General features: G+C 44.3%; 1 protein-coding gene across 1 annotated transcript in view; it reads right to left on the bottom strand.

Moving 5' to 3' along the window:
- The window catches only part of MTAP (methylthioadenosine phosphorylase), a 384,186-nt gene that overhangs the window by 224,156 nt on the left and 145,399 nt on the right, over positions 1-14,631 (bottom strand). Inside the window, exon 4 of the mRNA XM_086961491.1 lies at positions 3,851-4,018. Within this exon, the coding sequence (XP_086817617.1) occupies positions 3,851-4,018 (168 nt within the window). The remainder of the gene's footprint in view (positions 1-3,850; positions 4,019-14,631) is intronic.

Here is a 14,631-nt window from a genome sequence, read left to right as displayed (position 1 = left end):
GGGCTTCAAATGCAACAGTTGAATTAATGTGCATTATCCTGTACTTGAGACATTGAACTACAAGACCCAGCATTCATTGCGTGTACCTGAGAAGCACATTGGAGGGCGTTAACCAATTGACTGCTGGGGCGTGTCTTAAGCGGCACAAACTCCTTGTCGTGCCTCTGAAGAGAGCGAAAGCTCAGAAACGCGTCAGGCTACTACTTCCGACATGTGAACTGTAAAGAAGCTGGACTATGGCGTTATCTTTTACCCGAATAAAATATCTTTGGCCACATGCTGCTGTGTGCGACCTTGCCTGTGGGTACCTGGAGCATGATGTAACACGCGGCAGCCTAGCCGCGAAGGACCGCACTACCCCGCGAACATAGGGGGCCACGGGGCTCGGAATCCTGCCGAGCTCGCATTGTGGAACAGCGTGTGAGGGATTTATGGATAACACATAGTCCGAGGCCCATCGAAGGGCTTCAAATGCAACAGTTGAATTAATGTGCATTATCCTGTACTTGAGACATTGAACTACAAGACCCAGCATTCATTGCGTGTACCTGAGAAGCCCATTGGAGGGCGTTAACCAATTGACTGCTGGGGCGTGTCTTAAGCGGCACAAACTCCTTGTCGTGCCTCTGAAGAGAGCGAAAGCTCAGAAACGCGTCAGGCTACTACTTCCGACATGTGAACTGTAAAGAAGCTGGACTATGGCGTTATCTTTTACCCGAATAAAATATCTTTGGCCACATGCTGCTGTGTGCGACCTTGCCTGTGGGTACCTGGAGCATGATAGATATATATATATATATATATACTTCTCGTGCGTGTCTTGTCCTGAGTTGATCCCAACCCTCGCTATTCGGGACATTTGTACCAACGCCCCTCAGCCACACTTACCTGGGAACAACTACTGCATCCTGGGTCCTGTAGTCCGTGGATTTCCCGGACCGGCTGTGAATTCCACTTGAGGGGCGGAGCTGATCATTTGCACCTATCGGTGTGCGGTGGGATGTATTTGAACTGATGGACTTCTGGGACTTCCTTTCACTGACACTGCAGGCGCTGATGAAGGCCGATCCGGCCGAAATGCATTCGCCATTTTTACTTGAAATAAAGGTGTTGCCCTGTGAATCCCCTCTGAGGCTCCCGCTCCTTTCTTTGAGAGGAGATCTTTTTTCATATATATATATATATATATATATATATATATATATATATATATATATATATATATATATATATATATATATATATATCTCCAAACACGCAGCTCGAATTCCCGAGCTGTTCCACAAGTAAGGACACTCCAGCCAATATTCTTTGTCTCTGCGCTTGGTTTATTTTCGCGCGCACACTCAGTCAACAAACGCGTTTCAGCGTTGCCGCCTTCGTCAGTGCATATATATATATATATATATATATATATATATATATATATATATATATATATATATATTCACTGAAAAAACCATAGGTTTCAGGCCTTATATAGTTAGGAATTAACATATAAAAAAACATTGAAACTGCTCCTGTATAGTTAGTTGTACTAACTATATTTGGCGCACCCGCAATCCACAGCTGATGATGTCACATATTACATCATTCATGACATGGTCAGTGACATCACTGATGACATCACTGATGACATCATCCAGTGACTGTTTTTCTGTAAAGTTTAAATATGTTTTACATATTGAAGAATGAGTGGATGTATAAGTGTCCGGATGAAGGATTTTGTAGGTGCGCGACTGACTGTATTTCTGAGTGATTAAATGTGTCTTACTGAATGCACACAATATATATATATATTACAACAGCCCAGCAGATGAAATGCCAGCCTACTAGATGCACTCCTTTCATTCCCAGCTGCTTCATGCTTCACGTCCTGCTGCTCAAGACTTATTTCTTGTTTTGTTTTTTGAAGTGTTTTTTTTTACAAGGGCCTAGCAGCTCCAAATTGCTGCAGGGCTGCTCAATTCCTGGTCTGTGCTTCTCTCGCACTCTTTTTACATTTATTTTTACATTTCTATAATCTTTCTTTTTAAATTCTTTAATAGAACAACTACTGCAAAGATTGCCAGCCATGTGTTCATTTTTGTTTTGATGCATGTCCATGCTTTCAAATGGCAAAAAGCATTGGCAAAAGCAATAGCTCTGCAGGTAAGACTCGAGATCTATAGGTTTTGCCAACGCTGTTTTTACTAAGCTAATAAGACATCACTATATGCAGTCTGGATGATGTTTTGCAAAGTGATGATTTTACCTGCACTCAAGAGTTAACATGATGGAGATGTTCACATACCCAAAGGTAATATTACATGTACAATATTCAAGACCTTGCCAGTGGATCCGTACCAGAGGGAAAAGGTAAACAAAAGGAAGTGAATTCTGGACGAAAGTCACATGAAAAGTTCAAAATATTTTGCCATGGATAGGTTGGTGCCTGCACTGCATGGCTTTCCAATAGCAAACACAAAAACAGATCAATTTAAAAGGGCTGCACAGACGCATACTCCTGTGAACCGAAGAAGTGAAAAAAATTATAGAAAACATGGAGCTATGTTGGGAAATCAGTAAACCTGATTAAAAACATGCCTTTAGGTGTATGATTTCCTTTTAATTCTTTGCATTTGTTCATCCAATCAAAAGTCACAGACGTATGGGAATGCATAACGAAATCTGAAATCTGCATCAGGTGGAAATGTTTGCCATGGAAAAATCCCCCTGTTTAAGTTTCTCCTTATTAAACTCACTGAAGGGAAAAGTCATTCTGATGGGCAACACTTTCTACCAGATCAAGTGGATCTCCACGGTGAAATGTTAATTTCCCCACAAATATCATCACTATGAGGGCAGTGGGACTTGGATTCAGTAAAAGTGATGGAGGGCATACCGATATAGCAAGGTTCTTCTATTCACCTGTGCTGTTTTATCTTCCGCTCCAAGTTCTATAATGTTGCATGCTTCCCCCCTTTCCGCGCGGCAACTTAGAATGTTTCTATTAATTTTTACTACAGGTGTGTATCTTTTCATTCCTTGTTCCCAGAAATTATCTTTAGCAGTATTCTATTAGCACCATGAAGGTGACAGATAGCATCAGGAGGCGCTATACAATGAAAAGAACAGCATTTGCAAAGCCAACACATCAATCCTGTTTTATGAACACGGAGTAAAACATTAAGAAAGCTTTCTACAGTGAAAGAAAAATCGCTCATGTTGTTGGGTTGGCAGTTTGGTGTATCTTTCGGTGTCCAGCGAAGTCCTTGCACTCCGTTGCATGAGGAACTATTTTACATCTAAAATTTACACTGAATTATCACCTATTCAATTCTTTTTTTCATAAAAGAATATTTGACTGAAAATAGTTTATTTTAGTTCTGTTTTCTCACTGCAAAAGTCTTTGTTAAATGAGACATTTCCACTAATGAACAAAGTAGACAAGTTTTTTCTTTTACAAAGTGTTTTATAAGACTATTAAGAAAAAGCATTTGTTATGTATGTGTTGCGACCTGTACCACAAAACAGATTTTCTGTTTGTTTTCTGTTGATATTTATACACAGAAGAGATCTGTGCGCAAGACAAATGGAGCCCATCCATTACTGAAGGTAATATAACTAAATTAGCACCTTGTTAAAATTTTCAATGTAAGCAAGGTTACACCAGAAGAGGTGCATGGTTAAGTAATGCCCATCTGTTTCTAATGTCCTGAACCACTTTTGTTTTCCTATTTATAATGAAGCAAGTATAGTGCTCCTGCACCAAAATCACAACTGAATAACAAGAAGCACTTCAGCTCTAGATGGGACAAGCTGAATGGGTGGGTGGATCGAAAAGACAGACATACAACTTCAACCCTACCTGTCGATGAATTGGTCGATCATGACAATGTCCCCAGGCTGAATCTCTTCTCTCAGAGAGCCACACGCTGTAGTTGCCAAAACATGAGTGCAGCCTTCTTCTTTCAATGCCCAAATGTTGGCACGAAAATTGATGTTTGTTGGTGCAATTGTATGCTGTCTCCCGTGCCTGGAAGAGTAAATACAAGAAGCACAATCACAACATTTTCTGACAAAACTGTAAGAAAGGAAAATTAAAAAGTAACTACAACAGTTACAAAACTAATTTTCCCAAGATGTAAATGTAAACACGCATAGGACACTGTTGTGAAATTGAGGAAGGTCTGTAGGAAGCTGGCTCTGTATATACTATACCAAAGTGAGGTATAGTGTGTACAAAGTCCAGTTGAACCCCATAGGTAGGCAGAGGTAAAGTTAGATAGCACCTCACTCTCTATTTGTGGAAGTGTGGTCCAGCAGTAAGGCCTTATCAGAGGCCAGTGTTAAGCATTTGTTGTACACACTCAGTCAGCAAATACATTCACACACTCAAAGACTGAACTTCAGACCAATTGTTTTTGTATAAGAATATTCTTTTAGTTATTTTATTTCCTAGAACCAAGCAAGCCTGGCACAGGCAATTGATAAGTACTTTGAAGTAAATATACAGTTTGTAACACAGTTTGGATTGCAATTGTAAATGTACTTTGATTTGATTACAGTAGTGCTACTGATAATGCAATGCTTTTCAGAATGGGGTACATACCATTTGTATAGGATTTTTAGTAAAATTACCGTTAAGTTACTTTTGAGATTACTTTTCTTACACAGAGCAGTATGCCTGGACCCTGCACTGGGACATTTCCTGGAAACAGGTAAGTAAAATCATTTTTGTTAGTTAGCACAATTTGAAAGAATTTCTTTAGGTTTTCAAATTCCACGCTTACATTTTTTTCCAAGAAAAACAGCCAATGTTATACTATGGAGGAAAATAGTGTTATCATATTTAGGGTAAGTATTCGGTAGTGGGAGTTGAGGTTCTGGGGGTAGACTCGGGATCCCCCAGGGTCAGGGATGAACTCTTGTTACACCCTCAGCGACACTAGGGCGGCCGTGAGCAGAGTGCTGAGGCCCAATGTTATCTAATGGGGGATAGGGGCTTCCGGTTGGTGGTTGCTGACGAGCAGGCCTCTTCGTTGTGGGAGCAAAGCTCCTGGACTTTAGCTCAGGGCAAATGGGGAAACAAAGTAGCACTAAAATTGAACCCTCAGAGGCAATAGGGCGGCCAGGTGCAGGGTGCTGTTTCAACGTCGGGCACCCTGTTGTTTGCAATAGGGAACCTCTGATTTGCAAAGGCCCTACGGGCTCAGGGACGAAGGTCTTCTGGGTGCGACAATCACTTTGAGAGGTAAGTTGGGATGTTGGCGGTTGGTTAGGCACCGTCGGGGATGTTGGCGGTTGGTTAGGCACCGTCGGTTGTCCACCCAATGTCTTGGGGCGTCGGGTGCAGGGGGTGCCTTTTAGGGTCAGATCTTCTTACCAGCTCCTGGTCGCGGTTGGGGGTCCTTCCGGATTTAGGCTGCAGGCGTTGGCTGGAGGTTTGAGGCAGGTCAGGGGTCACCGGATCTCGGGTCAGGATCGCCAGGAAGACCTCCTCGTGATGTTTGCCCACTCGATCTCGGGCCGTGGATGGCGGGTGCAGGGAGGTGCGGATTTGCGGTGTCCGGCCAGAACCAGAGGTTAGAGATGAACAAATCCGGTGTTTCAGGGGAGACAAAGTCTTTGTGGTTGAAGGCAGGTAGGTCCTCCGGGGTTTTCGAGGTTTCTGGCTGCAGGACACACTGGGAGTTCGCAGAAGCAGGTTTGAGGTGGAGACAGGCCGGTAGGCTTGAGTCAAGTCAGTGGGTGTCTTCCTCTTGTTAGCTTTGGCACAGGTGTTCGGTCGTTCTTCTTTTCTTGTAGTTTCTTCTGATCTGCCTTCTTGGTTCAGGGCTGCCCCTAAATACTGTATTTAGTGGGCGTTTTAGGGGTCGCGAGGTCAGAAGCCAATGGGCTACTGACCTTATGGTGACTACACCCTTAGTGTGCACACCCCACGTGGGGAAGTGAGCACAAACTCTAATACTGATTGGGGAGTGCCTGCCATCTGCAGATGGCGGGCACTGAAGAGTGGGCTTCACCTCGCCTTCCCCACGTGAGGGGTGGGGTTGGCAGAGGTGGGCACACCTTCTGAGCTAGCTAGTTTTTCCTGCCTGTCTTCCTGCTGAAAAGGTGAGGCGACCGGAAGGGGGCCTGCTCCTGATAGCAGGAGAGGCTGGCGGTAGCATTACAAAGGCTACCAGGCCTTTGAAGCTCCCCTGCCACAGATGGTTCTTCCTGGCCTCCGCTAAGGAAAGGCTTTGTTTCTGGGTGCAGGGAGTAATGGTTCCCAACCTAGGGGTCCAGAAACATGTCTCATGGTGGCAGGCTGGTGTTTTCCAGTCAGGGATAGCTTCAGAGGCTGGTCATTTTTTCAGGGGGCATCTCTAAGATACCCTCTGAGTGCATTTTTCATTAAATCCCACACTGGCATCAATGTAGGTTTAATGTGCTGAGAAATTTGATATCAAACTTCTCAGTTTTCAGTGTAGACATTATGGTGCTGTGGAGTTCGTAATGACAAACTCCCAGCACCATACACTCTTAATGGCATCACTGCACTTACAATGTCTAAGAATCGACTTAGACACTGTAGTGGTACAGGGCTCATGCACCTGTACACTCACCACTGGTATAGGGCACCCAACTAGAGGGATGACTGATCTATGCCATGCCATGTCGACTCTGCACTTTTTTCTGCACCAAAACACGCAGCCTGCAAAGGGGGTGTGTGTGTGTGTGTGTGTGTGTGTGTGTGTGTGTGTGTGTGTGTGTGTGTGTGTGTGTGTGTGTGTGTGTGTGTGTGTGTGTGTGTGTGTGTGTGTGTGTGTGTGTGTGTGTGTGTGTGTGTGTGTGTGTGTGTGTGTGTGTGTGTGTGTGTGTGTGTGTGTGTGTGTGTGTGTGTGTGTGTGTGTGTGTGTGTGTGTGTGTGTGTGTGTGTGTGTGTGTGTGTGTGTGTGTGTGTGTGTGTGTGTGTGTGTGTGTGTGTGTGTGTGTGTGTGTGTGTGTGTGTGTGTGTGTGTGTGTGTGTGTGTGTGTGTGTGTGTGTGTGTGTGTGTGTGTGTGTGTGTGTGTGTGTGTGTGTGTGTGTGTGTGTGTGTGTGTGTGTGTGTGTGTGTGTGTGTGTGTGTGTGTGTGTGTGTGTGTGTGTGTGTGTGTGTGTGTGTGTGTGTGTGTGTGTGTGTGTGTGTGTGTGTGTGTGTGTGTGTGTGTGTGTGTGTGTGTGTGTGTGTGTGTGTGTGTGTGTGTGTGTGTGTGTGTGTGTGTGTGTGTGTGTGTGTGTGTGTGTGTGTGTGTGTGTGTGTGTGTGTGTGTGTGTGTGTGTGTGTGTGTGTGTGTGTGTGTGTGTGTGTGTGTGTGTGTGTGTGTGTGTGTGTGTGTGTGTGTGTGTGTGTGTGTGTGTGTGTGTGTGTGTGTGTGTGTGTGTGTGTGTGTGTGTGTGTGTGTGTGTGTGTGTGTGTGTGTGTGTGTGTGTGTGTGTGTGTGTGTGTGTGTGTGTGTGTGTGTGTGTGTGTGTGTGTGTGTGTGTGTGTGTGTGTGTGTGTGTGTGTGTGTGTGTGTGTGTGTGTGTGTGTGTGTGTGTGTGTGTGTGTGTGTGTGTGTGTGTGTGTGTGTGTGTGTGTGTGTGTGTGTGTGTGTGTGTGTGTGTGTGTGTGTGTGTGTGTGTGTGTGTGTGTGTGTGTGTGTGTGTGTGTGTGTGTGTGTGTGTGTGTGTGTGTGTGTGTGTGTGTGTGTGTGTGTGTGTGTGTGTGTGTGTGTGTGTGTGTGTAGGTACAGGGCCTCAAAGGGTGGCATAATAAGTGCTGCAGCCCTTAGAAGTCTTCACAGGTCACAGTGCCCTGGGTACCTGTGTTACTATTTCCCAGGGACTGATCTGTGGCCAGAGATTCCAATTTGGTGTGGGTTAGTTTTGGGGAAAGAACACAGGCCCTGGGAACCTGATTGGCAGGGACCCAGGGCACATCAAATCAACGTGCATCAGTAGTCTAGCAAAAGGTGGGGGGTTACTGCAACAGAAACCCAGCTTCTCACTAGGTGCGATAAGCACATTACTCTATTGCATCTTTTGTGTTGTTGGTCTTTAGTTTCCTCTCGTTCCCTTTCCTCATGGGATCTCTAGACTGCAGATCAGATAAGTTGGGCACAGTTTTGCAAAGCAAAAAACACCTAATACGAAGTCCAAGTACTGTCCCCACCACGCACTAACCAAGTTTCTTCTTATATTCCCTTGTCAATTACGTACTTAACATGTCCACCAAATCAAGGGAATGGAGGCGTGTTCTCTGGAGGTCCAGGGACTAAGGGATACTTAAATGCTGAGAATTACAGAGAGTAGGTTAGATTTGGCATTTAATTCCATACATTGTTCAGAAGTATTTTTATAAGCATTCAGATCACCCACAAACTAGTGAAAGGAGGCTCTAACAGTTTTAGAGATAGGATTATACAGTGAACGTGGCGAAGGGACAGAGCGAAGCCTCTCCAAATCTTTGTGGAAATCCAGTAAAATGAGTGATTAAACCAGATGAACAAGTCGTGAGATCTATCCAGGTCATCCCACACAGAAATTGTATTCCATTGTTCTCCTTTTTGATAGGCAGAACCTGCTTCCATTCTACACGGTTTTCCATGATAAATTAGAGAGAGTTTGGGTTTAGCATTCAAACATCAAATTATATATCGAAGAAGACTTATACATTTCTAGAAATGAATCGGTCTTGCTATGGGACATGTCTAGAAAGAATGGCTTCTACAACACTTCTTGCATTGCACATCATGTGTCACACACAATTCAGTGGCAACAAGCCGAAAAACATCAGACCAGGCACATTTAGCACTGAAAGTAAACATCGTGCTATCTGGTACAAATTATGAAACTCACCATTAAGCCTCTAATAACCAGTTTCAGACGAGGGTAATAATAAGAGTTTCGGACGGGAGTAGGGGTTCAGGAAATCCAGAGCTAGTAGATAATTTGTGCTGGGCTCACTCATGATGACAAGACCTAAAGAAGGAATTTGTCCTAAAGCACATTTCACAGTCAGGCCCAGGGGAGGAATAATAGAGAGTCAAAATGTATCCTTTCATCAAGATCATATGGACCAGTTACCCCTGTAAATTCCTGGCCAGGCTCTCCTCTAGCCATGTTTGAACAGTTACATCATTAGAGAAGGGCGTAGAAGATATACCATAAAAATGTTTGTTGCACCCTTGGAAGCAGACTTGGTCCGAAGTTATGGTCTTACTAAAAGGTGGTCTTCAGGGCCATAAGAAAAGGTATCGTGAGGAAGACCCCAAGATTGAGCTCAAGAAATCGCTGACTCCTGGCCACGGATATTTGCCCCCAGGGTTTGCAAGACTCACATATCTTCGACTGGGGAATGAAGTGCTGCTAAGGAACCTCTTAGTTAGTGCATTCAAGCTGATCAGAGGTTCAGTGCAATGAAGAAGACTATAGAAAGCCCAAAAGAAAGTCACAGTCTGAGCAAGGTAGCCGAATCTGCAAAACTCTTCAACAATGTCTGTTGTTTAATGGGAGTAACCTTAGGGAATTTCTACTGATGGAAACTCATAGGCACTGGAGGTTGAATGAGGCAAAGGAACACCCAAACGCAGTAGAAACAGGAGAGTCCCACTCTTGTTCTCCTCCCCAAAAGTGGATACAAGTTAAAATTCAACGGAGTGGGGAATTTAATAAACAACATGAAATAGCACAACAAGGGTGGCTTGAAATGACCTTGTAAAAATAAAACAAGGAGGGAGTATGGCATTGAAGAGGAATACGTTTTAAATAGGGAACTTGCAGGCCGTGTAAAAAGGGCTTGAGGGCTATTGAGCTCCTGCTGCAAGAGGTCACCAGATAGGCCTCCCTTCAGGAGTAGTCCCTGTGAAAATATGACACCTTCCTAAGAGGCTAGTTAGGTGAAATAGGCCTACTAGGGCATAAAGTGTGCCCTGGATAATACTGCAAAGCACCCCCACCAAAAGTTCAGTGTGTTTAGAAACACAAAAAAGGGGGGATTGCTGCACTGTTCCTGCAGAGAGATAAGGAAGTAGGGGAAGTTTTACCTGGCGTGACCAAGGGTGTTCCAATGATACCCTGGGGCATCCATTATGTTGGATGTAGTTGCCTCACACACCCAGAAGGGTGTCATGCTTCATCATTGGCGGTTGCTCCTCGTAGGGGAGGCGGTGCAACCCCCGACGGGCTCACCTCAAAGAGGGGCTCTTTGGCGGAGATCTTTTTTCCAACAGCCTTATGGTGAGGTGGGGGTATGTGGGCAGGATGGTGTACTCCTGTGGTAAGATAATTAAAATGTAGCAAGGGGTACCGGAATTAACTTTATTCTGGGGGTCCCCTGGCTGCAATTAAAAGGTGGGGCTAGCTTGCTAGGTGTCAACTGGTTTAGGTTATGTGACCCTAGAAGAGGCTAGAAGTGAATGTGGTCGACATGTTTCTCGCTAAGGGTTAATCACCCGCGATTCTTCAGGACCTTGCTACATTTTAATTATCTTACCACAGGAGTACACCATCCTGCCCACATACCCCCACCTCACCATAAGGCTGTTGGAAAAAAGATCTCCGCCAAAGAGCCCCTCTTTGAGGTGAGCCCGTCGGGGGTTGCACCGCCTCCCCGACGAGGAGCAACCGCCAATGATGAAGCATGACACCCTTCTGGGTGTGTGAGGCAACTACATCCAACATAATGGATGCCCCAGGGTATCATTGGAACACCCTTGGTCACGCCAGGTAAAACTTCCCCTACTTCCTTATCTCTCTGCAGGAACAGTGCAGCAATCCCCCCCTTTTTTGCATCTCCAGTACTTTGTACGGACACTAAGCTGCTACTGGACCTTCCACCATCCTGAGTGGTAAATAGTGTCCTCTCGCCTCCCTTCTTTTGAAATCTGTTTAGAAACACAATCAGCCCGATCTTGGTAGGATGTCCAGGTGTACACCAAACTATGGAATTCCATAATATGATCACTGTCAAGTTTAGGCAATAAAGCTGTGGAAGCACCGATGATCCAAGCCTGGTGAGTGGAGACCACAACCTAAAGAAACTATGTTTTAGGAAGAGAATGGATGCCCATACAGGCACCCAATAAGCGCAAATCACCCCAGGGACCTTCTTATAAGACTACCCAGAGGATTGTGTCATTCTATCATAGTACAAAAACTGTGCTGTATTCTCGTAAGGTGGAGACCTAAATCAATAAGATGCGTGTGAATGAGTTTCTGGTCACTTCGCAACTGTCATGCCCTTCAAAGGTAAGGCCCAGCTGCATACTGTTCACATTACAAACATGTAAACTATACACACTTGCATCGGGTAAAATAAACTACAGTACGCTATTGCAAATTGATGATGTTGGCACTTCACACTTTGGTACAGTCATCCAGGTTTAACTGCCTCATTTTTGTAATTATGACTGGAAAAACACTAGGAAAGGCATCCTAGTGGCATATAACCTATTGGTGAAAATGAATGCCATCAGTAACCTTGGATTACTATTTTACATGCTACAAGAATAGCACCTGGTATGAGTCAATACCGTGTTGACCATGAGATGGGAGGTAACTTTAGTCAACTGAGCACTTTATGCTATTTTGCCTTGCACCTTGAATACCTCATTTATAAAACGGTTCTTTCGCCCCATATTCAGCAAAGGATCTTTTAATACTCATCATTCGGGTTTGCACTATTTACAGCTTCTTGAGTCTCCTTTCATATGCTTAGCAGTTCTGAATTGTATCACTCAAGTGCTGGGATTAAGGAAGAAATATGCACTGCAATTAATGTTGTTTACTTTGATGCAGGTTCCCCTTGAGTGCTCAGTATAGATTTGGTTGGCTTCAAGGGATTTCTAAAAGGAATGTGAAATTTGGGTACGATCAACTTCGTAGGGGTATTTGTATTCATTTAATCTTCCATTTTAAGGAGGGAAAAATATTTTAGCTTAAATGTGATATTTTAATCCGATTTTATTGAAGTGTGAAATCTCTGTATATGTCTTTACTGTGCTTTTATGATCAAGATTGACCAAATAAAGATAAATATGATGAGGATGACGCTCAGTAAGGTTGTTTTGTTCTGCTTTTTTACCATTTAGATTAAACCTTTGGCTTTCCAAAGAGCCCCGGTAATGAATTTCTCTTTCACTCTCACCAGACAAAAAAGGGTATGAAGGGTATGGAGGTGTGAATGAGCTAACCATCTGAGGCCTTCTACAAACAGAGTTCTTGATCTCATCACCCTCCGGTTCTGACAGCCATCAGTCACCTATTAAAACTTGCACGTAGGACAGTCTGATAGCTTTCTAGTCAGTCCTGACAGGGGAATAGAGACTTCTCAAAGGAAGCCTCTTAGACAGAGTACCCTGCTTTTTCTAGTGGCATGTGAAGTAAAAACAGGACCCGCCTAGGGAATCTGGATACAGCTGTAGGTTCACAACCTTTAGGCTTACTCCCCGGGGTTGCCTTTTTGTGCAGAGTTTCACTTTGATCATGGAGGGCTGGTAGGGTTGAACTTTGGCTAGAGCTACAGAGCAGGAAATAGAAGTTAATGCATTTTGGAAAATGGGTTAAAAGCCCTTACAGAATAGAATTATGCCATAAATCAAAGTAACTGGATTAAAATGTTGAGACAGAGGTGGAGATTTTTTGGTAGTTTTTTATATGATTTTTTTCAGAATATTCAGCTAGTGACTAGTGGGTCCATCTTATAAACAAGGTTCCCAGCTCCAGAGCAGTAGTGAAGGCGAGAACTGTAGCCTCCTGACAAATAGGATATGAAATTGTCCAAATTTGGAAATACCACTGTATGAGTCACCCAAATTACAATATTTGTACAAGAGGTTAAGGTTTACAAAATGGGGGAAATAGGGATATAAGCATATCAATGCCGAGAGACATGCGGGGATGAGATGGTTTCAAATCGTACACCCCATTTCACCTACTTGTAAGGCTGGCCTTATTGGATATCTGAGGAGGTGACACCACCCCTAAATACAGTGAGGTTTTTGTGACATAGCCTGGTGATTGCAATGAGAGGGCTAATCCTTGCATAGGGAACAAGTGCAAAAACATGGACTAGTGCACGATGGCAGAAAAAGTGACATGAGAGCTGTGGTTGTCCGAGGAAATCTGAAAAAATACAGGGCCCAAGGAGAAACTATCATGGACTTTGAGATTGATAAACTTGAGATACAATTCAATTTAAGAAATCTTTATTTGGCCGATCATGGCCATAACACAAACATACTAATACAATACAAAGCAACCAAAAAAAAGGTGCAATTGCCTTAACCTGTAAACAGAAGCTGGAAATAGCGTAGAGGCCGATGGATAATCCACATAAACAAAGTGCGAGGTGCATAATAAAACTATATCACACAATCAAATATGATAACATATCTCAAAAAAAGTGTTAAATACCATATCATAAAATAGAACATACATGCTTGTCCGACCATAGTATTCCTTGCTCTCACTGGAGCTCATCCTGCAGCAGATAATTAGGGTGTTTAATAATTGCAAATGATGCTGGGCCTCTGAACATCTTAGGTATATCAACGCAACGCTTTCAATAGGGGTTTAAGAAAAACTCTACGTGGGTGACTGAAATGATTAAAGAAAAAACATGCAATGCAGCAGAGATTGTAAAGAGACTCCATCACAGGAACATGCCGATTGCTGCCTCCCAATGTATTGATGGGCAATCCAGTGCTAATAAGTCGCCAAACTGAACCAGACTTAAAGCGGAAGAAGAGAGACCTCTCCCGCTGTGCTAGGTCTATTTTAAGATAAAAAGCCAGCTCCACGCTAGCAAGGGTTCGATAATACAACAAAGACCATGGCTGAACCAGTCCAAGACAACTGTTGAAATATACAACTGCTGTCTGCAACTTTGGTATAACAATGGGGTGGAAACTTCCAACCAGAGTGCCATTTTTTCTCTACCAGCATCATGGGGCTTCCACACCAGTGGCAACAGAGAACCTCCATGGTTGAGGAAACTTACGCCAACTGTCTTTGTTAGGTTTGAGATCAGTAACCTGAGGAGATCTCCGATGGTTATCAGGAGAGGCTACCTCGACCTTGCTTGAAGGGAGAGAGCTGGCCAACTGCCTAAGAGGAGCACTGGTGGTGCCCTTGCATGAGGACGATGCTGCTCAAAAGAAGGGCTCCAAAGGAGGGGAGGAGGGAAGCACTGAAGCAACAAGGTCCTGCACTGCCAGGTTGATGGGAGGCCCAACGAGCCCTACAGCGTCCCTACAGGGTGGTTTAAAACCAATACAGTCAGAAACCCAAGGATGCTATGGAACGTTACCCCTTTGTTAGTGTGGCTACAGTAATCAAGTACTAAGAATTTCCCAAGCACAAAGAAGACTGACATGGGAAGAACTCATTTACAGGGAATGATTATCTACATCGGCGGAGCTCGCGCAAGCCTCCTTACAGACAGCACCCATCCTGGCGACCCCAGGGCAGGCCCAGAGACTGCTGTTGTCTAGACTGAGGATTCCATTGAGAACTGTCTCACAGCCAGCGGCACCGCCAAGCATATTGGAGCCTCTGACTGCCGCGCCACCATCAGGGATTTCTGATCCCTGGTGGTCCAACCGCCGTAGTTGTAACCGCCAGTGCAGTGGTCCCCGACC

Source organism: Lissotriton vulgaris, chromosome 3_1 (genome assembly GCF_964263255.1).
Source record: "Lissotriton vulgaris chromosome 3_1, aLisVul1.2, whole genome shotgun sequence".
Lineage (NCBI taxonomy): Eukaryota > Metazoa > Chordata > Amphibia > Caudata > Salamandridae > Lissotriton > Lissotriton vulgaris.
Note: the sequence above shows the minus strand (reverse complement) of the source record. Positions and strands in the feature narration are given on the sequence as shown.